Below are 27477 nucleotides of genomic sequence, written 5' to 3' on the forward strand. Positions count from 1 at the left end.
CTATAATACAGGATCTCATTTGAATTACATGACCGATATATAGCTTTGACATAGTTACTACATGTATTAATATTAAGTGACTTGCATCAGTTTCAAGAAATTAGTATTCTTGTGGTTAGCTTTTGTAAATATAATCGTTATTCGTTTCTTGCTCTATCATTGCCTCTAAGGCAAACCTCTGTACAATTGGGAAGGCTTCAACAACACGTGTTTATGCAAAGATTGTCATTTCCAGTTGGAAAACAAAACCAAAACATGGAATGCATTATGTCCATCGGCAAATAATAGAATGCTAGTGACAGACAGATGCAATGACTTGGCATTTCAATAACATTTATCAAACAATGAACGTTAACCTAATTATCTGTCTCTTTCAGCTTCGATTTTGTGATGTGTCTTGCAATCGCAAGTATTCGTTTTAAGTTTTATCGGTTCTGGTAACATTTTTCATTTATTTGAAGCATCTCTCAGCAATGAAATTTCGATAAGATGTACATTTAATTAATTTGGTCTTCAAGCAAACTCTATTTGAAGACGAAAAGTTTTAATTATATACTTATTATAACGACAAACACTCATGAAACTAGAATAACTGTACACATGGCTTACTAAATGATACCACCACTCCTAACCCAAAAAACCGTATGACCATAATAATAATATAAACAAGTTGATGCCGCTCGAGTATGAAACCGAATCACACAACATTTGTATATGGCAAGTCTATATAAAGCCTCTGTCAAAATATCAAGTGGCAGCGATGAATATTTGCACAGAAAGCTGTAACGAAAAAAGGTGCGAACGGGCTAGCAGACGAGCAACGAGCTTTAAAACGGAAGGGGTATAAACAACACTAATTTATTGACTTTTGTATTGCAATATATATAAATAAATATTTTAGTCCATATAGCTATGCCGTCTTGGAAGGCTACATACCAGAATTTAAAAAAAATGTCTCAGCAAATGTCCTAATTATCTGGACTAGTTCTTACCAGAGATCTACCTATCTAACATAGACAATACATTTACTTCAGAAAGCTTGCACAGTTTATTCCAATGCCTTATCTATTTTCTCTATTTTTTGCTTAAGTAACAATTCCCAGTTTTCTCCCTTGTTCATGTCCACATATCTCACTGGTTTTTCAAATAGAATGTCCACTTCTTTGTATTTTTCTGGCAGAAGACCCGATGCGATAACAGCTTCTTCGAACTTTTTCACCGAGGCTGTTGCTATAACAACTCGTTTCGTGTCAATTTCATCTTTAGATTGAGTTCTACAATTCCAAAAAAAAAAACAACTAAAAACTAAAAACAAAAATACACGATAATATAAAAATAACTATAACAACTAATGTAATTTTTTTATTCAGTTTAATAATTGGTAATAAATGATAACTCCTCATCGCACACAAGTCTATATGAATTTAACCTTTGACCTCATAGAATAACCACTGAACGTGAAGACTAGTCCCTTTTGCATAGAACTACATAGTTGTAGAAAAAATTCTCTTATTTTGTAACCAGGAAATCACATGGTTCACTAAGCTTGTCGTAACAGGCGACTAAATAGTGTTCAGAACCCTGGCCAGGGGCTAGGGCGCTCTGCCCATAAAGCAACTGGGTTGTGTGCCCCAGGTGGTGAAATGGGGTACCCCTGACGTGTTACATGCTGGGGTCGTCAGGCTATAATACGGAAAACCTGACTACAGATCATAGTGGTGCACCGTGTTGGGAAAGATGCCACGTTAATCGCATGTTAAAGAACCCTTCTGTGGTATTCGATAGGACGGAATCTTTGCGCTCCGCCACAAGAGGCTAAATTGCCCGACCCTACCCATCCCTCCCTATTTCTAACGGCAAACAAAATTTGTCGACCCTATTATCCTTGTGTTCCATCCCATTTTTCATTTCATCATCATCATCATTTCATTTTATCATCCATTTCATATTCATCGCCTGAATATAGCTGAAATATTGCTGCTCGGGCGTTAAACCTCAACAATCAATCAATCACCATTAGAACCAGGATCGATAAGTCACCAATGAGTTGTTATTCGAATCTTGATAAATAAGAACTTTTACAAGTAACACCTACCTCACAAGTACAGAAAGAAGATTAAAAGTGAATTTGAGATTGTCATTGAAAATGGGTGGGATAAACTAAATGTGTTAAGAATGTGTTGGATAAAGCTGCTACCACTTAAATTATTGTTACAAGATGTTTCCATCGACGACAAATTAGACTTGCAGTGAGAGAAGTTAGGTCATGCCACACTTACTTATTATAGATGTAGGCCACGCCCACAGCTGTATGAGGACAAATCTGATATTTGTTCTCCTCCCATGTTCTCATCATCGTTTTCTTGACCTCGTCGTCATTAGCAACATAGGAGTCGACGATAATTTCTTTAACCTGATTAAAATGTCAAATAATAAAAAGTTGAACATTCAATACTGAGAATAATTTTTTTTTACCTTCCTTATAGAGTCAACGAAAAGGTAAAGAAAATGAATAACTGGGGTAGTTTTGCCTATTCGGAGATCGGGGTAATTTACATGTACCGTGCAAGAGGTTCGAAAAAGAACAAAAATAGATTCATCCAGCGTCGTATTTTCGAAAATAGACGAATCAATAACTGTTTGTCTACCCTTTTTGCAACTACACGTTGCAAGTTTTTTGATAGTTTAGGCAGCAACCATATGATTTTCGGGTGGGGGGGGGGGGCTATTGATTTTTTATGGTAAATATGTTTTTTCTAGAAAATGTGGAAAAAATAATTTGACTAATCACCAAATCACTGGAGAGAAAAGTAATGGAATGATATAAAAGATTGTTGTCAACAGATGTTTATTTTTGATTTGCCTTAAAAAAAAATACAAGTATTTCTGCTCACAGGAAAAAAGATTGTCCCAAAAAAAAATCTATTATACCCCTCCCCCACCCCCAACCGAGAATCAATGGTTGTTGCCTTAGGACATAGAACGTGTAAATTTATAATATTTTTTAAATACAATAATCCTATATATATATAAATTCTAATATTCAAATAAAATTGTACAAAACGCGAACCACGCAAATAACAAACGACTTTAAGCATGCGCAGGTACATTAATATTATCCTTATTTAATTTCAACTTCCACTCCATATAATACTGCATTTTCAGATATATTTGAAATATATGTAATCAATAATATATCTAAGTTGTCTCCAACGCATGGCAATTAGATCTTGCTTAGACCAATTAAATATGCCTATCATGAGCTAGGAAACGGAGAAGGAAGAATTTAATTCCGGAAATATTTTTGAAAGCGAAAATATTTCTTACGCATGGAAATGATACATTTCCTTCTTCCAATGCTATTTGATTATACTTCTCCCTAATAGATTATAACCACTTGGCTTATCATGGCGCATTTGTGTTTAATGATCGAAGACAATTCAATGAACGACTTCACGTGATCTAATAACCGAAATCAAATATTTTTTCTTGCATTTTTAGAAGCACAAAATTAAAATAAATGAGGACATTGAAGTCTCAATTGGGACCTCTTGATTGGCATTAGATTCTAGATTTGATGAATGAATTGCGCAACTTTTGTCATAGTTATGTAATGGCGTGTCAGAAAGTACACCATGCCTTCAACAGATGCAAATTAGCTTATTTAGCGATGATTTCGAAATAACACAGTGCTTCGTCGAGTTAAAGATTCAGATTGTCCTCCTACAACAGTTATAAAGGAAAACATTGAGACGATTCTGAATTTATTATCAGATGGTTGCAAACTCAATATACAGAAAAATACATTGTACTGACTTGACATATAACTTATATACATAAGAGCCATATAGAACCGCAGTTTACTTAAATGTGAGGCTGCACACAGTGCATTTCAGTGCAATTAGACGGCTCAAAAAAGTAATAGATCTGTTTCCTGCTACACTACCTATCCTGTATTTTTTGTGCCTACCCTAAATTTTTTATGGCAATTTTGGTTCAAGTACCGTTAAAGTGTACATTATTTACACATTAACTCAATGTATTTAAAAAAAAAACATAATAATAATAATTTCACTACCTACCTACGCTACGTTTTTTTCTTGTTGGTAGGAGGAAACAAGACTCCTGTTTTTTTTTGCCTAACGGTTGTATCTCTTGTTTAACAAAAACGCCTATTTTCATTTTTTTCATCACATCGTTCAGATAATTTTTCGTTTATAGTCAAAAGTTTTAGTCAAGTGTTAGAAAACGTAATGTCTACTCTTGAAAAAAATGAAATAATGGTATCCTTGCTAATATTTTGTGGGCTAGATTCAGATTTAGTGACGGTGTTCTCGTTTGGGTTTAAACCCGGTTCAAAGATCCATGATTCAGACAAACACGATACCACACGTCTGAAATTTATTTATTCTCCTCAGCTTTGGATAAACGAAAGTCCTGTTCGAGAATGGATAATGAAGAACAAAACGAAGACAGTCAATTATGATAAATGAAAATATTCAAACAAAAAATTAAGAATATCTATTAAAACAGACACACTTTTAGCGTTGAATTTCATAAAAATAAAAGATATCAAAATATGTAAAACACCTTTTGTAGGATTCAGTCGCCATAATCATATAGAATATATACTATTATAAAACAGAATTGCATACAGTATTACAGATGCATACGGTTAAAAAGATGACAAAATAACGGTACGAAAACCAACAAAAACAAGAATACCACTCTCTACATGTAGCTTTTTGTATCACGTACATCATAGGCTCTGTGCTATTGAGAAGAATTTCAAGCTTTTCTCATAACCATGAACTAAAAGAAAACACTACTAATACCTTACAAAAATCAATGTCACAAGAATGATGTAACGTTTGCAAATCTATTTATTTGTCAAACAAAAGACATCATTCCTTTGGGGTTTGAAATCCTTCAAATTATTTTTGGGATATTCATTAGGGAAAACGAGCTTGACAGATGACGATAATGGTATATTTTTATATTCAATATTTTGGAATCGAAGTTAATATAAGACAACTGTGTTAAAGTTGCCCGAAGGACGACTCTACTTTTGAAAGAATTCAAATGGAAACAAATAATAGTAGCAAAAGGAAAAGAAACAAGTATACCATTGTACGACTTCCCATTGTTCATCGTATAGAACTTAAAAATAAAAAAAAATATTTCCTCCGCAGACCTGATAACAGCTTTCTTAACATATGTTAGCATTACCTTCCTGGATGTAAAGCATACGCACATATTGATGATGTTTACAAAGTTTCTTCTGAAGATCTGGACTAATTTGCAATAATAGGCAGTATTTGATACTGAGTGTTAATATTTGTAAAACACCCTCTGTATGATTCAGTCGTTAATAGTTGAAATTTTGATATAGCTAATTTACCACTAGAACTGCATCGGAAATTATTCAACCAATGAACAATACCAAAACTTATTTGTAGGATTTTTTTTTCTTTTAGGAAAGCGACATATGACGCAGATCGAGCATCATGAAGAATGATGGCACTTTTGTATTAATTTCCAGAGTAGGCTAAATTGATATTTCCGCGAGGAAGGTGCAACATATCCCCATTACAAGTTTGGCTGAAAGTAATTTGCAAGAATATGCAGTATTTATTATGCGGAAGTACCGAGTCTGCTCAGAAAATTAACACGAAAGGGTCAAATGGAATAGACGAAGAATTTCGGATAGTAGCCATCTGAGTAGCGATTCCATGTTTTCCTGTCTCAACATTTCTCAGCGCTCATCCCCATCCATTTGAGAATATCTACTCCCAAAAATTGTCACCGACTAGCAAAGCAAAAGTTAGATCTTACCCGATCAGCAATGTTCGCCGGAACATCCACTTTCCCCGATGTTTCAAACTCGGACATCAGTTTACAGACTAGTTCACTATCTTTGGTGACTAGATACCATATTCTTTCCATGTTGTATGGGATCTATAGAAAAAAATCCCTTTTTAAGTGGTGCATTTAAACATCTGGTTACACTAAATAACACTAATATACCGTTCGGTGGAGCAGTCCGCCCGATCTCTCTCGTTCTTGAGTCTCCTAACAAATTCGACGGAAGCCATAATTATGGCGTCTCTGTAGTCTCTATTATATATATATTTATGCTTTTAGTTGCTGTATGTGTCAAAAACATGATTGATAGAAGTTACGGTTCACGAGAAACACATTTGGGTTGATCAAACAGCACAATTTGGTTACCTGTATGTCCATTGCAGGAGCTAGAGTCGGGATGACATTTTTAGACATAGAATAGTCGCCCTTTGTTACTGCTCGGGCAACTATGTCGTTGGAGGTCACTGCACAAACAAATTTGACTGGTATACCCATGAGACTCGCAATAACACCAGCTTAAAAAAAATAAAAATAAAAATAAAGTTATGCAGACGAGACCAACTGAAAATATCTTTATAAGGGAAAATGTCTAGGTGTATGGAGTATAACAATTAAATATTGAATTGCTATTAAAAAGCAGTCTAAATATATATTTTTGTAGATTTTGGCATAAAAAGGTTTATCAACTTTATGACTTTGCAAGTCGCTGCATCATTTCACTACTCGCTTTTTATGCAAAATATTTTTTTCCGTTGATAAGAAAAAAAAAATAACTACCCTTGATCCAATTGACTATTTGATTGATTTGTGTTTACCGCTCAAGCAGCAATATTTCAGCTATATCCGGGCGATGAACATGAAATGAATGATAAAATGAACATGAAATGATGATGAAATGAAAAATGGATGTGACGCAAGGATAATAAAGTCGACGAATTTGGATAGGCACTGGTAAAAGGGAGAGGTGGGTAGGGTATGATTCCGATTTAGGCAATTTAGTCTACTGCGGCGAAGCTAAGGTTCCTACTCCTGTCGAATACCACAACAGGGTTCTTTAACGTGCGAGGTACGTGCACCACTATGGTTTGCGGTCAGGTTTTCCGTATTATGGCCTGACGGCCCCAGCATGTAGCATGCCAGGGTTACCCCACTGAACTACCTGGGATACACAACCCAGTTGCGCTGTGGACAGAGCTTCCTGGCCCCTGGCTAAGGCTCTGGGCGCTATTTATTCGCCTTTTACGACAAGTCTAAGCGCTACTGCAGGCCTATTCTTTTGACACCCGGACCGGGGGCTTGACCCAACAGAAAAAGCTGTAGAAGTGAAAATTCATAATAAAAGCCTTTAAATGACTTGAGTGGTGCATTCTTTGTCAGGTCGATAATAGCAATTCTTCAATTCAACTCATGAATTTTCTTTGCGACAATTCGCTTACCGTAAAAAGGAAGCCTTCGCGCAAAAGCAAATTTCAGCAAGCTAGGTACCATTTTAACAACTCACATGTAACATTCCCACATGCTCCGGTTGGCACTGTTATTTCTACTTCGTTGTCACATGCTGGGCACATCTGGAAAATTATGCAAAATATCATAATCTAAGGTGTAGAGTATGAACCGTTACTCTTCCTTTTTGTCATATACTAACTAGACTAGAGTACTAAAAGTAAAATACGGTTTTTTTGTGCATATGCAATACATTATAAACATCCATAATAGCCCGAAACTGAATAGGGGCGTGTCAATATTTTTTTATCCATTGAAATATGACAAAATTATTTTAACCAATCAGATTACAGTATTTATCGGAAATTATTTTTTTTCGTATTTAACCGAAAAAGTCAGTATACAGAGTACTTTTGATAAAATAAAATGTTGCAAGCGGAAAACTCAGTGGATAAAAAAATATTGACACGCACCTATTCAGTTAAATCCAGAGCTACTTTTCTCATGTTTAAAGATAAAAATAAAAAAAAAGTATTGACACGCCCCTATTCAGTTAAATTCAGAGCTACTTTTCTCATGTTTAAAGATAAAATTGTCAATATTTTTTATCCATTGTAATATAACAAAATTATTTTGACCAATCAGATTACAGTATTTATCGGAATTTATTTTTTTCGTATTTAACCGAAATATTCAGTATACAGAGTACTTTTGATAAAATAAAATGTTGCAAGCGGAAAACTACTTTTCAGAACGAGGCTACCCAATAGTCGGATCCTTGATATTATTAACACCTATAAAACAAGAATCTTTGCGCAAGTTTAATGACCAATAATTTGAATTTCATTTTTCAATACAGCAGTACGGAAGCGTAAATAAATGTAAGTGACGATTTGGAACATAGTTACTAACCTGTAAATATGCGTAAATGAAGTGGACAACCTGGACCATGATTCGTGACCAGTTTATCGAGTTTATTGAAGACAAATTATGTTTCTGACTAAATTCTACATCTTTGAACACTTCTTTGATAGGAATATCCAAGTCATCTGAAGTTCCATCAACTGAGAATAAAACGTAGCACGTTCATGATTGATGAAGTAAACGAGTAAAGTAAATCATTTCCGCTTGCGAACTGAAAACGCCCAATTCTATGCACTTTTCCGCCGATTTAAAGCAGTGCTCTAATTCCATGGACTTGTTATAGGTTACCAATCTAATTGCATAGGTTACCTTTCGAAGCAACTAATCCAGTTAGAACACCCACATTTAGAAAAAAAAACCTGGTCTCCTCTTAAAAACATTTTTTTTTTCGAAACATTGCAGACGACAATTGTAGCGCGCGTGCACCGGTTGTCTTATAATAATACTTTACTTGCAAATTACACCCATATGGGTCAAGCAGATACAATATAAAGAAGAAACATAAAATACAAATTGGACATCAAAAATCAATATATATACAGGTATATGCAATTGTGCAACTTTTGACCGGAATGGACCTCAATTTCGCAATTCTAATGATTGCTTTAAAAAAATCACATACTGCAGGCAAAAGTTCAGCTTTTGGAGATAGTATATTTTTAGAGTATGTAGTGGTTAATAGTGGCTAAAATCAGGGTTTAGTTTAACAATTTCTGCAAATAGCTTATTTCTTACATTCGAGTTCTGTTTACAGTTAAGAAAAAAATGGTACTCATCATCAACTTCATCTTTACATATTTTACAAAATCTGTTTTCCCTTGAAATATTTTCATACCTGCCTGTTACAACTTCTAGTGTATGGTCGCTTACACGAAATTTAGTAATCATTTGTCTGTTTTTAAAATTTGGCTCTTTTATCAGATATTCTTCAATTTCTATTTCTGATTTAAGTTTACTGTATATAGAAATAATTTTGAGCTATCATTGATAGGTAAAAGTTTATTTACAATTTGTTCTATGTATATATTGCTTATTTGTTTTTTTTAAACTATCTTTAAATTAAATTTTATTTTACTATAAGGTTTATCAGCGGATTCAAAATCTTTAATATCTAATCCCTTACACGTACTAATCGTACCGTTTACACCGAGCATTATTTAATAAACCTGCTCGAGTTTCACAAATGAGGCGTATTAAACACGTTAGTGTAACGCGTTTCTAGTTTCCCCTCTGATCGATTTATAAAGGTTTCGCTATAATTCAGTGGGACGTAGAAGTCATCACCCAACAGCACTTCTGAAAACTATAATAACATTATTTTGTACATCTGTACTCAATATGACCTTGTCTTTGATGAAGATTGCTATAAAAAAATAAAATTTACAGGTTTCTATGGAGTATGTCTAATCATACTTTTGTTTGCCTCAACATTTAGTTTTATAACATGCCCGTTGGTGAATATAGACTCTTTAAAAATTAGTTACTTACTAGCCATATATCCATAATAGTTTGCTTATTATTTTCTCATTGAAACACAAGATTATGAGAGTAATCCATACAGAAATACTACTAGCTACAGGATAAAAATCAATTAAAGCTTTATCAACTATGACAAACATTAATGACGTAACTTCTGATAGTAAACAAAATAAGAAATCTTCAATGACGTAGACAATTCTCATTACGATAAAGAAATTATTTTCAAAACACATTTTTCATCAAGGACAGAAGAGTTACATGTACCTCGATAAACATGAATGTTGTCATACAAGGCTGTTATCATCTGTTGTTCCTGCACACGTGAACATCTGCCTTTTGGAAGTAGGACTATTAAATCTACGAACTTAAGCCCAGCAACAGCTTCTATGGCAGCACTCCCAGTATCACCGGATGTACCTACAAGTATAATGAGGAGGGCATAATTTGATTATATAAATATGAATACATAAGCATATGGGTTGACTGTTTTAACGACCTATGTCAGATATTTTATGAACCAATCAAACACATCCTGCCCTGTACTAGTCCGAAACGCTGACCCAGATTTTAATATTACTAGCTCACAGAAGGAACAGCACACAGATAAGCATGTCATCGTATTCGGACACACAATTCTGAATCCGAGCAAACCAATCGTCCCTCTATCCACGTGCCTGGTGGAAGAGCAGAGACTACCAATTTTAAAGTTTTTTGTATAACTGGTTCGCGGACCGAATACGCAACCTCCCGCACTCGAGGCAAGTATGCTACCCTTAAGACCACTAAGGCGGTTCATATAAACATATGGAAAATTGTGTTTATGATACAAATTAACATTTCTAGCGCAAAAGTCAGAACCGCTTATCTTTTGACAATGCGTAGCAGCTGACTACAGCCAGTATTGATGTTTTTCATAGATGAAATTGACATACTAGTATATATTATGGTATCACGTTGTCAGTTGATTCCCTTCCAAATATAATTCCTATACGTCATGTTTAGACAACTGAAGTTAGAGGCTTTATTTTCTATTCCTGGTATGTCAAGTAAACAAAACAATATCACATATTTAGCGATACCCTTCGTTTTGTATTATATTGGTAATATCCCTTCGAGACTTTATACACTTTTTTTAATTTTAAATTGATGTTTTGTTTGTTGGGGTTTAACGTGCGAGCAGCAGTATTTCAGCTATATTCAGACGATGAACATGAAATTAATGATAAAATGAACGTGAAATGAAAAAGGGATGGGACACAAGGACAATGGGGTCGAGAAATGTTGATTGCCACTGGGAATAGGGAGAGGTGGGTAGGGTCGGGCAATTTAGCCTCCTGTGGCGGAGCCCTATGGTTCCTACTCCGGGAGAATACCGCAGTAGGGTTCTTTAACGTGCGAGGAACGTGGCATCTTTCCCAACACGGTGCACTACTATGGTTTGCGGTCAGGTTTTCCGTATTATAGGTTACAGACCACCAATTCAACCAATGAGCATTTGGAACGTACGCAAAAATAGTCCTACGCAGAAATTACCCCTGTTCCTCATAGTGCTGTGAAAAAAGTTCTCATCTTATTTTAAAAATTTAAACAGTTTCTGAAAGGAAAAACATTTCTGTACATTTTATAGGTGCATTTTGCTTCTTGTGATGTGAAGCCTAATCTCCATAATGATTTTTAAATATACCCCTATCTTGTGAAAACACTGGGATTTCCCATGCTATTTATAGACCCTTCACTTCCGGTGACCAGTACTGCACTGCAAGTCTGCTAACCCCACATGCCACTCTGAGGATTGTGAGCTGACATATGTAGAATCATGCTGATATATAGTCATCTGCAGGTTAAAGTTAAGGTAAAGTCCAGAGAAGCCATTGAATATTGTGAAATTAGCATAGAAGCCTATGGGAAGTGGAATTAGTGGTTTTTAGCCTTAAGCTGAAGCCGTGGCAAAATGAAAAGTTTCTTGAAATAGCTTTAAACTACTTGAAGATCTTGTTAACTTTGCCATGAGAGGAATACACTACAAAAATCCTTCAAAATATGCATTTTTTTAAGTTATAGGTCCAAATTATGGAAAATTGGTCTTTTTGGCTGATTTTTATGTCCTATCTTGTAAAAAGTGTAGAAAATTTAGTAAAAATATCAAATATTAAACTTTGAGGGCTATATTTACCTAAATATGGTAGTAATAAGCACTTGAAATCAAGTTTTGTGTAGATTTGAGCAAAAATTAGGTTAGAAATGAGGAAAAACTCACTTTCATTACTGCGGTTAAGGCCATATAAGCATTCCCCTATGGCAACATGGAAAATCCATTATTGAGCACTTTTTTTGCTTTAGGTGCCCTTTACTGGTCATGTTTTAATGTGAAAACACTGTATTTACAAATTTAAAGCCAAATATATCACCTTTTGTGAAAATTTAAAGATTTAGGATTTTTGACATGTGATCAAGAAAAAGGGGGAGGCATGTCAGAAATAAATTTTTAAAAATAGACCAATTTCTCAGAAAATGATTACTTTTAAAACTATTTCTTCATTAATATTGTTAAAAAACAAGTTGTGATTGATATTTTTTATTTGAAAAGTCAGAAAAAGTTCTTTGCAAATATTTAATGCATTTCAGTATGGTAGAATATTTTCACTTTTTTGCTCGCACAACTTGGTTACCCTATATTTAAAAATCAAATATTTAAAAAAGTGCTTGTCACATTTCACTGAAACTTTGCAAATGCATTCAGTATGTGTGTAGGAAGATACCTGTATAGTTATTTATTTTTTCTAAGACAAAAAGTGACTCTTTAGGTTACAGACCACCAATTCAACCAATGAGCATTTGGAACGTACGCAAAAATAGTCCTACGCAGAAATTACCCCTGTTCCTCATAGTGCTGTGAAAAAAGTTCTCATCTTATTTTAAAAATTTAAACAGTTTCTGAAAGGAAAAACATTTCTGTACATTTTATAGGTGCATTTTGCTTCTTGTGATGTGAAGCCTAATCTCCATAATGATTTTTAAATATACCCCTATCTTGTGAAAACACTGGGATTTCCCATGCTATTTATAGACCCTTCACTTCCGGTGACCAGTACTGCACTGCAAGTCTGCTAACCCCACATGCCACTCTGAGGATTGTGAGCTGACATATGTAGAATCATGCTGATATATAGTCATCTGCAGGTTAAAGTTAAGGTAAAGTCCAGAGAAGCCATTGAATATTGTGAAATTAGCATAGAAGCCTATGGGAAGTGGAATTAGTGGTTTTTAGCCTTAAGCTGAAGCCGTGGCAAAATGAAAAGTTTCTTGAAATAGCTTTAAACTACTTGAAGATCTTGTTAACTTTGCCATGAGAGGAATACACTACAAAAATCCTTCAAAATATGCATTTTTTTAAGTTATAGGTCCAAATTATGGAAAATTGGTCTTTTTGGCTGATTTTTATGTCCTATCTTGTAAAAAGTGTAGAAAATTTAGTAAAAATATCAAATATTAAACTTTGAGGGCTATATTTACCTAAATATGGTAGTAATAAGCACTTGAAATCAAGTTTTGTGTAGATTTGAGCAAAAATTAGGTTAGAAATGAGGAAAAACTCACTTTCATTACTGCGGTTAAGGCCATATAAGCATTCCCCTATGGCAACATGGAAAATCCATTATTGAGCACTTTTTTTGCTTTAGGTGCCCTTTACTGGTCATGTTTTAATGTGAAAACACTGTATTTACAAATTTAAAGCCAAATATATCACCTTTTGTGAAAATTTAAAGATTTAGGATTTTTGACATGTGATCAAGAAAAAGGGGGAGGCATGTCAGAAATAAATTTTTAAAAATAGACCAATTTCTCAGAAAATGATTACTTTTAAAACTATTTCTTCATTAATATTGTTAAAAAACAAGTTGTGATTGATATTTTTTATTTGAAAAGTCAGAAAAAGTTCTTTGCAAATATTTAATGCATTTCAGTATGGTAGAATATTTTCACTTTTTTGCTCGCACAACTTGGTTACCCTATATTTAAAAATCAAATATTTAAAAAAGTGCTTGTCACATTTCACTGAAACTTTGCAAATGCATTCAGTATGTGTGTAGGAAGATACCTGTATAGTTATTTATTTTTTCTAAGACAAAAAGTGACTCTTTAGGTTACAGACCACCAATTCAACCAATGAGCATTTGGAACGTACGCAAAAATAGTCCTACGCAGAAATTACCCCTGTTCCTCATAGTGCTGTGAAAAAAGTTCTCATCTTATTTTAAAAATTTAAACAGTTTCTGAAAGGAAAAACATTTCTGTACATTTTATAGGTGCATTTTGCTTCTTGTGATGTGAAGCCTAATCTCCATAATGATTTTTAAATATACCCCTATCTTGTGAAAACACTGGGATTTCCCATGCTATTTATAGACCCTTCACTTCCGGTGACCAGTACTGCACTGCAAGTCTGCTAACCCCACATGCCACTCTGAGGATTGTGAGCTGACATATGTAGAATCATGCTGATATATAGTCATCTGCAGGTTAAAGTTAAGGTAAAGTCCAGAGAAGCCATTGAATATTGTGAAATTAGCATAGAAGCCTATGGGAAGTGGAATTAGTGGTTTTTAGCCTTATAGCCTGACAACCCCAGCATGTAACACGCCAGGGGTACCCCATTCCACCACCTGGGGCACACATCCCAGTTGTTCTGTGGGCAGAGCGCCCTAGCCCCCGGCTAGGGTTCTGAGCACTATTTAGTCGCCTTTTACGACAAGCTTAGCGCTGCTGCAGGCCTATTCTTTTAACACCCGGACCTGCACGGGGCAATTTTAAATCGAACAAAGACAGGATTAAATCCTGTCTTTGTTCGATTTAAAATTGCCAATCCTGTCTTTGTTCGATTTAAAATTGCCCCGTGCAGGTCCGGGTGTTAAAAGAATAGGCCTGCAGCAGCGCTAAGAATCCTGTCTTTGTTCGATTTAAAATTGCCCCGTGCAGGTCCGGGTGTTAAAAGAATAGGCCTGCAGCAGCGCTAAGCTTGTCGTAAAAGGCGACTAAATACACTTGAAAGATATTTGACAAAATACTAAGTTTTCATTATTTCAAGGTGTAATTTAAAAAAATCAAATGTAAGAATCGTTAGTTTCGCACTTTTGTTGCTTTTGATAGAACAGTAGGTGTGATTAATATGGACCTGACCAGTTGAAGTCCATAATGGCTTCCGAGTGAGATATAATGCCTATCTGTAGGCTGTTGTTTCTGTGAGCTAGCACAATAAAACTTTTCAATATACTATACTTACCAACAACGATAGTAACATGCTTCTTCTTTCTAGACAGAAAATATTTCAGGAATTGGCCAACACACGACAGTGCAAGATCTTTAAATGCCCAAGTCTTGCCATGGAACAATTCCATGATATTGAGACCATCTTTCAGTTTTGCTATAGGGGCAATTTCCGGATTACTGAATTTGGAGAAAGCTCGATCAAGAAGATCTAAAACATAAAGGATTAACTCGGAAATCATAATGAAGTCACACAGGCATTACATTTAAGTACTGTCCAACACAGGAGTCAGGTAAAGGATGGTACATTAATTATAGATATGTTCCTAAGAACTTAAAAATGATTAATTTAAGGAGGTAGACCTAGGGTAAGGGACTTAACTCTTGAAATCAGTGATATGTTTGCATCATATTCAATTTCACCAAAGCATATCAAGATTTCATTTGAAACAGAATTAAATCAGAACAAGTGTTTTAATGCTTACATGAGATTGATGTTAAATGCTGAATACAAACGTTTTAATGATTTGTAAGAGTTGTGTCCCTTACCCTAAGTTTACCTCCTTAAAGCACCTGAAAATATTTTTTTACTGATTAGAGAGCAAACATAACAAACTCAACAAACAGGAAATAACAGTCCCCCTTAAAAAAACAACAAACAAACAAACAAAAACAAACTAAATTTAAGTTGTAGATATCATTTAAGCAAGAGCATCGCCATTAAATTTAAGACCTATATAGCCTTAATGTCAATTATAAAATAAAAAAAAGACTGCAAATGATTGTATATACCATCTAATTATATTTCTGCATCATTCTAACATGGAACTGTTCTTAATAATTAACCTTGACCTTTGACCTCAACAATTTCTTGGATTTTAGACTTTCCCATAAAGGTACTTTTAACACAGATTTTCGCTGTTATCTTTACCAAAAAGAAATTCATTTTGTTGAAGAAATTTCCGATTCTTATTTATTTTAAGTCAAGTATGTTATTAATCGATTGTAAGAGGAAATAGTCTACGAAAGAAGTAATTGCGGAAAGAAAATTTAACAAAAAGTAGATATTTTACCAAAAAGGAATTCAACTGAGACAAAAGAACTACAGTGTAAAGATCTCTCTTAAAAAACTTTACAAAATATGTAGAATCTATTTCGCGAACTTCAGGGACATAACATTTGTCTTCATTTCCGGAAACGTTTTTTCCTGGTCGTAAATTTGAAGTCACAGAATGCAAGTGACAGAATGTAATTGACATTTACATCAGCCAAAGGCTTTTTACGGAAAGAATTTATCGTGTAAATGTCAGCTGTAGCATTCTATTGAAATGTTAAAATGGTTAGAAGGTGATATTAACTTAAAGTACGGAATAACACACATACATGCAATTCATTTTGTTGGATGTAGACAAGTAGAACATCAAACCTTGACCTTTGACAAGTAGAACATCAATTCAGTCTATGTGACCCTGGATGCAAACGACAAAAGTTCACGCAGCAATATATCCCTTCTCTGCCTCGGCCGCTGATGAGATTTGAAATTGCCTATATCCCAACACTCCTACATAATTTGTTTTATCCAGATGGCGGTGTAATATGAACAATAACAAATCATAACAATATATTACACAAAATATAAAAAGAAATCACCCAGCAATTTCCGAAGATTTCTTCTATTTGGAAAATTGAAAGAATAGAAAAAAGTTGCTTTTCTCTTACAAAGCTTAAAATATCAAAATGGCAGTAACGTATACAAACATTTGATTCAAAACAACAGATCTATCAAATATTGAAAAAAAATACACTGACAAGCAGTTTAAGAAGAATTCCAGAATATATATATATAAAAATAACATGACGGTAGAGTGTGCAGATCCACATTATTTCATGAATAAAAATCCACAAAGAGGTTTCAGATGAGTTGTACCGACAACGCCTTCGATACTGAGAATAAAAAGCTTCGCAGGGCGCAACATGCTACGACCGCATTGGTCGAAACCTGAACGGATGGGCACAATATTAGTTTTTGACAAACTAAAGCATAGATATTTAAAAGTTACAATGAAGTATGGACACAACTGGTTTGGACACTATATTGCACAAAATTCGATAGGACCATAAACTCCAAATTGAATGGGAGCCTTCTTTTAGTATTTAGTAAAATCAAATAAAAATTTCATAACAATTGGTCAACCACAACTAAAGTTATTACGAAAACCAAGTGTTTACGAACGACGACGACAGCGCCATATCAATATATGACAATAATTCTTTTGCAGTCCAATAAAAATGAAAATTGTCTCAGTCCCATAACTCCTTTAAATTCAAGAATCAAAATGACGATATATAATACACATTTACATGTTGTAAGAACAAATCATACCAAATGTAAATGGCAGTCGGTTTCAGAGTATATGTCATCTATTGTTAAAAATATGAAATAATGGTCTAAGAACCATAACTTCTACAAACTTATTGCCGATCCAAATGATAGATAATACGCATAGTAACATTTCGTAAGAACAAATCCATCCAAATATGGAAGAAATCCGACAAGCGGTTCAAGACTTAATGCAGCTGCATAACATGAATACTAAAAAAATAGTGGCAAACAACGAAATCTGAATCGGCAACATTAACATACCTAGCGTGATATTAAGCTCGACGTAGCGGCAGTTTACTTTTTTACTTAACAGTAGCAGACAGGCCCTTCGAAGCTCTCCCGAATGAATCTCGAACGTATGACGCTATATCGGGGCTTACGTAATTATAAACTAAAGCTACGTTCAAATTGATCATGCATTCCGAGATTGGCAGCATTGAGTGCAATGTTTTACATACCGGTACAAAGGGAAAGGAACGGGCTTTCAGGCTAAAAGATAAGAGAGAAAAAAATAGTCACAGAGGTCACCCCTCTCGAAATTTCTAAATACATGTATCAATGCTGAAACCTAAGCTGGTGACAGTTTTGTCCATTCACGACCAAATGACTAACTTTAGATTTTCGTATTTGATTTCGACAGAATTGCTGCAGTGCAGGAAGAATCAAATAATGAAACTGCTATAGAAGTTTTCGTCGTAAAAAAATAAATAAACGAACGGTTTTAACAACAGTGACTCCATATTCCATTAATCTATTAAATTCAAGAAAAATAAGTCAACCAGTCACTGACTGATGATTCTTTAGCATCAATCTTGCTTTATACCGAGCATCATTCACCAAGGGCATTCAGTAAATGGCCCAATAACTCAAAGTTTTCCATATTCAAAGGCGTTCATGATTTAAACAGAAGCGGTAATCGATCTTCATCAATAACTACTATAATTGAGAAATGCTTCCATGGCCACTTACGTACATTAATTTTCACTGCAAAAAGAATTTCAATGTACATATGATTTATAGTCAAATATAAACCCCAAATAGCACTGCCAAAAGTTATAAAATACATTTAACTGTTATCTACGACAGTAAAGGGATGTAAATCTGAGATGCACATTACTTACCATAAATCACCGAACATATTTTTGTATTGACAACAATAAATCATCGAGCATATTTTTGTATTCCAAACAATAAATCGCCGACCATATTTTTGTATTCCTAATCATAAATCACCGACCAAGTGTAAGATGAACTATGTACGTATGCGTATTAGTAATAAGTTGATTTTTTTCCTTTACTTGTCAATTGTATATCAAAATCTTCGCCCGGTTAGGCCAAAAGGAAATGAATGATGGAATTTAGCTAAAATAATGAAATTACATTTGAAAAGTTGTTAGTATATCCTGTAATCACTACATTTTTAACAAAACATCGCCAAAAGTGAATATGGGTGCAGCCTGATGTTTGTTTGTTTGTTTGTTGGGGTTTAACGTCCGAGCAGCAATATTTCAGCTATATTCAGACGATGAACGTGAAATTGATGATAAAATGAAAATGAAATGATGATGAAATGAAAAAGGGATGGGACACAAGGATAATGGGGGTCGACAAATTTTTGATTGCCACTTGAAATAGGGAGAGGTGGGTAAGGTCGGGCAGTTTAGCCTCCCGTGGCGGAGCCCTATGGTTCCTACTCCGGGAGAATACCACAGTAAGGTTCTTTAACGTGCGAGGAACGTGGCATATTTCCCAACACGGTGCACCACTATGGTTTGCGGTCAGGTTTTCCGTATTATAGCCTGACAACCCCAGCATGCAACACGCCAGGGGTACCCCATTCCACCACCTGGAGCACACAACCCAGTTTTATTTTTTTATTAAGTTATAAATGCATTACCAACTTGAGGGCGATTAGCTATACAATAGTTGCTTGTGTAAAGGGCATTATCATAAAAAATTGACTACCCAAGATCATTGATCAAGCATCGAGCCGCAGGCAAACGGGCATTTGTCAATCTTGAAAACAATATAACTTCCCAAGTACAATTAATTTATCAAGATAAAGTAACGCCCTCTACATTTGCAGCTATAGCTTTCATTTTACTGAGCAATCTGAAGAGGGTATTACCATGCCATAAGCCCCGTGCAGGTCCGGGTGTTAAAAGAATAGGCCTGCAGCAGCGCTAAGCTTGTCGTATAAGGCGACTAAATAGTGCTCAGAAACCTAGCCGGGGGCTAGGCGCTCTGCCCACAGAGCAACTGGGATGTGTGCCCTAGGTGGTGGAATGGGGTACCCCTGGCGTGTTACATGCTGGGGTTGTCAGGCTATAATACGGAAAACCTGACCGCAAACCATAGTGGTGCATCGTGTTGGGAAAGATGCCACGTTCCTCGCACGTTAAAGAACCCTGCTGTGGTATTCGATAGGAGTAGGAACCTTTGCGCTCCGCCACAGGAGGCTAAATTGCCCGACCTTACCCATCCCCCCTTTTTCCAGTGACAATCAAAATTTGTCGACCTTATTGTCCTTGTGTCCCATCCTTTTTTTTTCATTTTATGTTCATTTTATCATCCATTTCATGTTCATCGTCTGAATATAGCTGAAATATTGCTGCTCGGACGTTAAACCCCAACAAACAAACAAACAAACCATGCCATAATGCCCTATTGATATTTGATGCATATTTAATGAATACCACATGTTAATGTTTTAAACATTATGAATAACTTATTATTCTTCTGGAAAAAGGATAATGCTTGTTTAAACCACTTTTGATGCTTAAGCTGCCAGAAATCAGTTCTATATCGCATAATGTGGTAAAAAATTTAAGAGCAATTCTTAAACGAACTATTTTCTTCGAGAATTACACAGCCAAATGTGCGACACATGAGACTCTTATAATGGTTTGCAAAAATGATTATCATATAAATCGAGCATAACATGATAATCATGTTTCAGTTTACATGTGATAATCGCATGATTATCACGTGTTTTCAAGCCAAAATTAACATATGATAATCATATGTAAGTTATCACATTAATCTAGCACCATATGATTATATTATGACTGGAACACCATATGATGATCATCTGTGGCCCATGTGGCTGTGAAGTATGTTACCATTTAAGTCAGATGACGGAATTTCATCTTCTCCAACGAACATTGGAACTATTTTCTTTGCTAGCTGAGGATACGTCAATGGTGCCCATGACTTTAGTGTGTCCCTATCGACGGCTGGCACTGTTTCTGGCAGAAGAATACCACCATCAGTCGCATAACCTGTGTACAGGGCTTCTTCGAACGTCAATCCAGAAGCACCTCCTCTTGTGCTTCTATACTTCATATTGCTGCACACTAAAAGTGAATTTCATTTTCGAATTCATAGTGATATAGACTTAGCATGGCAGCATACACTTGACCAACAAATAACATGATATACACGATAATCAAATCAAAAATCATATTTTGAATTTTGAGCCTATCCAATTTTAACAACATATGATCAGTCTATTTGACTTTATTTATGTCCGTAGTTTATCTGTTTATCTATATAAAAAGGCAAATTTTGGCAGGTCCAGAATTAGAAGTATTATGGGACGCAGGTCACCAAGCAATGTCAGCAGCACTGAGAGCATTTCTTGATTAATTACCTTATGATTGATTGACTGATTGTTGGGGTTTAACGCCCAAGCAGCAGTATTTCAGCTATATTCAGGCGATGAACATGAAAGGGGTGATGAAATGAACATGAAATAAGGATGTAATGAAAAAAGGGATGGGACACAAGGATAATAGGGTCGATAAATTTGATTGCATTAGAAAAGGGGGGATGGGTAAGGTCGGGCAATTTAGCCTCCTGTGGCGGAGCGCAAAGGTTCCTACTCCTATAGAATACCACAACACGGTGCATCACTATGGTTTGTGGTCAGGTTTTCCGTATTATAGCCTGACAACCCCAGCATGTAACACGCCAGGGGTACCCTATTCCACCACCTGGGGCAAACATCCCAGTTGCTCTGTGGGCAGAGCGCCTAGCCCCCGACTAGGTTCCTGAGCACTATTTAGTCACCTTTTACGACAAGCTTAGCGCTGCTGCAAGCCTATTCTTTTGACACCCGGATCTGCAAGGGGCAATTAATTACCTTAAACATGGAAAGGGATGTTAGTATTGTTTTTCCCATTTTTCTCCAGTTTCAATATCATGCTTTGTTTAATTGTAGGAAAGGCGCTGTTCGGATGTAAGCGAGTCTTGTTTAATTTCAGTCACTCGCACTTATGTCATTTTCGGGATTTAAACCAAAGAAAACACATTAAAAATTGAATAAATCTGTCATAATTGTTGAAATCGGCACATTATACCCGTCAACAAATTCAAGATAGCGACCCGGCAGTAAAACTCCAAAATTAATACATTTTAAAAGTACTAAAGTAACATGATATTCTGCAAAAGTTATCTGTGAGAAGGCACGGAAAAAGAAAGCGTTTCTAGTTGCTTAGTCATAAATAGCGGTATAAAACAGCACATTTTAGAAGGTATGTAGCATCATTAATTTGATGTCCTCGGGGTAGCGATGATGAAAATAATTGAAAGTATGTTTGTTGATAATATCCTAGGAAAATATTATGCAAAATATAGAACTTTCATTCAAAATGATACACCACATTAACACTACATACTCAAGCTTGCTGTTGGGTCTTAACCTAGTTGGAAGGGGTGGAAACTAGAACTAGAAGCCTCATTCATGTATAAATTGACAAAAGGGTTTGTTATTTTAACTAAAAGTAGTGGTTTAAATATTCCAGGTATTTCAAGACCCTGACATTTAACAAATATAAACTGACATCTTTGGCCCATCGTAAATCGGATTAAATAGTTACCTTATGTTATGTGCGTAGGTATCACCAGTGAGGAGTACCCATCAAGGTTATTACATGTCAATATCACTGCATGTATCAAAATGATTTCACATTCATTGAACTTTAGTACATGTATGATAAATTGATTACTATAAATTACTAAGGTCGCGATCTTATATTTGACATATGTAAAATCTTGCAGCTTAGGGGACCGGTACAGATATCAATACTTTCTGAAATCTATCAATCAACCGAGCGAAAATGTAACAATCGAGTCGACAATATTAGTATTAGCCCTGATATTACGTTAGCTGCAAAATATCTAATACATTGACTGTTGAATGGACCGATGTCTTTAACCTGAGTCTTATATGGTCTGATAGTCCGAGTCTACCAGTGCATAAGTTTGCTCTTTTTCCCTTTAATCGTATTATGTTGAAATATTGACTTACCCTAGCTTATGCTTAATAATCACTAAATTAACAACCTAAATTATGACCGCAAAGATTACAGACTCGTAAATGTATTTTTAGCAACAGTATCACGACGGTCTATATAAAAATGGATTTAAAATAAAAGGAACCAATCTGTTGAACTGCATGTAAATTGTACAGAAATAAAATAGTTCAGTATATGTAAAATACAAAAATACAAACATATAAATCGTCAGAACACTTCGTTCATCCCCGGTGCTTGGCTATGTTGAAAACTATATTGCATAAAATAAGATATCAAAAAAGATTGATACACCACAATGTTGAAAGCGCATTAATACAGAAACAAATGAACTCCCCTCCCTCCCCCCCCCCCAAAAAAAATACCCCTTCCACAAAATTTGTTTGTTTGTTTGTTGGGGTAAAACGTCCGAGCAGCAATATTTCAGCTATATTCAGACGATGAACATGAAATGAACAATAAAATGAAAAATAGGATGGGACACAAGGACAACGGCTTCGACAAATTTTGATTGCCACTGGAAATAAGGAGAGGTGGGTAGGGTCGGGCCATTTAGCCCCCTGTGGCGGATCCCTATGGTTCCTACTCCAGGACAATACCGCAGTAGGGTTCTTTTAACGTGCGAGTAACGTGGCATTTTTCCCAACACGGTGCACCACTATGGTTTGCGGTCAGGTTTTCCGTATTATAGCCTGACAACCCAAGCATGTAACGCGCCAGGGGTACCCCATTCCACCACCTGGGGCACATCCCAGTTGCTCTGTGGGCAGAGCGCCCTAGCCCCCGGCTAGGTTTCTGAGCACTATTTAGTCGCCTTTTACGACAAGCTTAGCGCTGCTGCAGCTCTATTCTTTTGACACCCGGATCTGCACGGGTCTCTTCCACAAAATAAACAGAAAATGGCAATATAATTTACACACTATTAATCCGAGATTGCTCCGACATCTAACGTCAGAGAGTAATCAAGGGAACCAATGTTATAGCGATAATAACAAAAAAATGTAATCTAGGGGCAAAGACCAGATGTTTGTTTGTTTGTTGGGGTTTAACGTTCGAGCAGCAATATTTCAGCTGTATTCAGACGATGAACATGAAATTGATGATAAAATGAACATGAAATGATGATGAAATGAAAAAGGGATGGGACACAAGGACAATGGGGGGTCGACTAATTTTGATTGCCACTGGAAATAGGAAGAGGTGGGTAGGGTCGGGCAATTTAGCCTCCTGTGGCGGAGCCCTATGGTTCCTATTCTGGGAGAATACCACAGTAGGGTTCTTTAACGTGCGAGGAACGTGGCATCTTTCCCAACACGGTGCACCACTATGGTTTGCGGTCAGGTTTTCCGTGTTATAGCCTGACAACCCCAGCATGTAACACGTCAGGGGTACCCCATTCCATCACCTGGGGCACATCCCAGTTGCTCTGTGGGCAGAGCGCCCTAGCCCCCGGCTAGGGTTCTGAGCACTATTTAGTCGCCTTTTACGACAAGCTTAGCGCTGCTGCAGGCCTATTCTTTTAACACCAGGACCTGCACGGGGGGACAATTGATTTTAGGAAGGATTTTTTTTTGTAACCATGACTGCAGATTTGCATGACAAAATAGAAAAGAATATCTATTTTTATCATGAATTTCCATAATGGAAGGTTTTGAAAAAATATATACTTTTGTTGGATTTGCTTGGTTAAGTGTCTCAATATAAATTTATTTCAACAAATGTTCATAAAGTTATCTGCAATTACCTATCTATATAGTGGAACCCAATGGAACATGTTGATCCCCACTTGTTGCAATAAAAGATATGTTGAAAACTGTTGAAGTACATAAATACCAATGATATAAAAGAAAATTGCAAATTTCGGTTTGCTGTATACGTGCTTCAAGGAGTAACCTCTCATTTGCAGCACTAGACCCAAATTATTAGGAAGTTCAAGATAATGTAAATTGTATACATGTACTCAAAACCAGAAGTATCGAAATAGTAAGTGAAATCAAGCACCAATAAGTTCTACCAAAATATGTTAAAGGAGCTACATTTTAATGAGCTTAAGGCGGTAGACCTAGGGTAAGGGACATAACTCTTACAAATCATTGGAACGTTTTTGTAAAGTATTTAATATTAATCTCATGTAAGCATCAAAGTAACTTGGGTTGATTATATTCTGTACCAAATGAATGCTTGATAGCATTTGGGGAAATTGAAGAGTTATGTCCCTCACCCTAGGCCTACCTCCTTAAAAAATACCAATCATATATATTGCAAATTTCGATATCTGTTTGAAGGAGTAACATCTCATTAGCACTATAAGAATCAAATATATAGGAATAAAAATCTAAAAATTAATTGTATATACAAGAAGTAGGCAAAACCAAAAGTGTCGAAATAGGAAGCCAAATCCAACACTGGAAGGTTCTACTATGAATGAAGCCTCAGTGCTTAAGGTATTTTTAAATTTGTATCGCTGCAAATTTTGATAAATATATTTTAATTCGGTGTCAGAAAGCCAATGACGTCGACTTGTAGCTTATATACCAAATGTTCTCACAGATTAGTTGCATCACTAATGGATACGCAGTTGACTTGTATCCAGTAACTGAAAAATATAAAGTATATACAAATGTATACATGTACAATTTTAGATGTCTTTAAAAAATGATTACTTCAGCTAATACAAGAAATAAATGCAACCATTTGTTATATTTATATAACATTTGTTTTACTCTGAATCAACAACTGCTTATTTTACATCATCCATTAGGTAGCAGTTTTTCTAATAATCAGACAGAAAGTGAATCATGCATGTCAAAAACCCACCGAATTCAGTTTTATTTATTCTAGACGGGTACTAATCACATAACCAGTCTCAGCTTTTTATTTGGTTGTTGCGCTTTTGAGAAAAAAAATATTAAAAAGATTGTACATGGAAAATGCACTTTGCAAGAGTTATCGTTCTTGATTTGGCTGCATTTTGGTTGATTTTAATGGGAGATGAATGTATGATTTTATAAAATGTGCAGATCTGAATGCAAAAAAAGCTTATCCTTATGTGAAGGTATAGCATATGAAGGCTGAAAAAGCATTGTTTGTTTGGTGGGTTTTTCTTCACCATGAATCACTTTACCATTGGCAGTGTCTAAATTCTATATGGACTGGTACATAAAAAAAAACTGGACGTAATAGTTGTAACAAAATGTTGTCCTCACATGAATTTAGGTATTGTTTATTAGAGACGAGGCTGTTCATACTCAATTACATTCAACTTTATTCATAAGATAGTACTGCATCCTTCTACTATTAATTCGCTGATGTCTCGACCTAAAGAAAATGCAACTTCCTATAACACATGAAGTGCGTCTGCGTTAAAAATGTTCAATAAATCACATCTTAACTACAAACTACCTCCAAAATTAAAAACACTTTCCACAGAAATATTTTGAGTAATTTATGTTTTGACAAATATTCTAAATATGAAGGACGTCACCAACACCCCTTTCCGATTATTTTGGTAATTTTTCCATTGACAATTCCAGAACAATGAACTTTTTCGTATGTTTCTTTCTTTCCTTGCCCACCTCTACAACATAATTCTGGAAGTTTCTCAGCATATTGTTCAGACAAATTGGTGCAAATTAATTTGTGGAACAAAATTGGAGATACAATAGTGTTCATCAGGCTCAATAGAATCTACAGGAGGAAACTGCAGAATTAAAAAAAAATCACATCTACTTATTTACTTCAGTCGTCATATACTTGTCACCGTCTGTTTTAGATTTACTTCTGTTTTCATGAACTGATAAAGACGAGTCATTAGTAGCTATAAAATATTACATAGTGTAATTTTCTTGACTTTGATTCTTAACAGGAAGCAAGAACCCATCTTGTCCTTTTTCCTTATGTTAAATGTCTGTTTGAAATTTCTAAATTTCCAGACCACATGCTCATGTACTTATTGCCATTTGATTTTTCCTGAGATCGGGAAGCATTATGCTTTTATGTCTATCTGTCTACTTTACTCTTGTTTTGGTATGTCATTACATTTTTGATTGCGCAAATCATTGATAAATCTATGTTGTGATTATATGTAACTGTGATGTTTGAGGAATAAAGTCTAAACAAGCTCTAATTTCCTTTGCTTTTACTGAGATAATTGGATCTGAGGCGTCTTTTCGAGTTGGCTATTTTAAATAGTTGCTGTTTCTAAAGGAAGTTATGGAAGCGAATAGACGCAGCATATGAAATTAGGGCCACACTTCCTTCTATTTTCATAAATGATAACAAAGGTGCAAACAATGACGGTCCTAGACTATTCGTATCTTTCAATATTCCTTGATCTTGAAAATACATGAAGATTTGCCACATCGGTCCTCCTATATGTTCATTTTGCGTGACTGCTTTTCATAATATCAAAACTGCGTTTACATAATTTCCTTATGAAGAACCTGGAAATCTGGCTTCCTGCATTTTGATTGCGTCCACGCTTTTTGCAAATGGTACAACTTCCTTTGCAAGAGTAATCAAGGGAACATAGATTCTAGCCGAAATCAAAAGAATGTATTCCAAGGACAAAGACCGGACATGGAAAACATACAATCACAACAAAGAGCATAAAAGAGTTATCAAGGGAACCAAGATTATAGCGGTTATCAAAAGAATGTAATCCAGGAACAAAGACCAGACATGGAAAACAGACATACACAACAAAGAACATAAAGTAACTAAAATCATAAATACAAAGTAACAAAAAGAAATGAGCACCTCGGACTCAACTAAAAACTGGGAGCATGGACCAGGTGCACCGGT

At 35.4% G+C, this 27477-nt stretch overlaps 1 protein-coding gene across 2 annotated transcripts; it reads right to left on the reverse strand.

Moving 5' to 3' along the window:
- Positions 1-842: 842 nt before the first annotated feature.
- Positions 843-22761, reverse strand: LOC148621081 (threonine synthase-like 2). 2 transcript variants are annotated; one of them, XM_088575122.1, is made up of 10 exons: positions 22671-22761; positions 20482-20715; positions 14993-15187; positions 9976-10128; positions 8221-8372; positions 7367-7433; positions 6232-6380; positions 5836-5958; positions 2280-2413; positions 843-1274 (listed from the first exon to the last, which is right to left on the reverse strand). In XM_088575122.1, exons 2-10 carry the CDS (start codon positions 20702-20704, stop codon positions 1049-1051), a joined length of 1422 nt encoding a protein of 473 aa, XP_088431248.1. In that variant the 5' UTR covers positions 20705-20715; positions 22671-22761; the 3' UTR covers positions 843-1048. The 2 variants fall into 2 exon arrangements, with proteins under 2 accessions (XP_088431248.1, XP_088431249.1); XM_088575123.1 differs by lacking the exon at positions 22671-22761 and adding an exon at positions 22240-22258.
- Between the last annotated feature and the right edge of the window lie 4716 nt (positions 22762-27477).

This window comes from Perna viridis, chromosome 3, assembly GCF_037379345.1.
Source record: "Perna viridis isolate PV_CMFRI_1.1 ecotype Kerala chromosome 3, ASM3737934v1, whole genome shotgun sequence".
Taxonomy (NCBI): Eukaryota; Metazoa; Mollusca; class Bivalvia; order Mytilida; family Mytilidae; genus Perna; species Perna viridis.

Excerpts from the sequence above, each read along its gene's own strand:
- LOC148621081 (XM_088575122.1), bottom strand. The coding sequence starts at position 20,704 with ATGAAGTATAGAAGCACAAGAGGAGGTGCTTCTGGATTGACGTTCGAA. Across the intron at positions 15,188-20,481 it reads TCCGTCATCTGACTTAAATG|ATCTTCTTGATCGAGCTTTC; the intron begins GTAACATACTTC and ends TTTATGTTTTAG. Across the intron at positions 8,373-9,975 it reads CAACATTCATGTTTATCGAG|TTGATGGAACTTCAGATGAC; the intron begins GTACATGTAACT and ends TTTTATTCTCAG.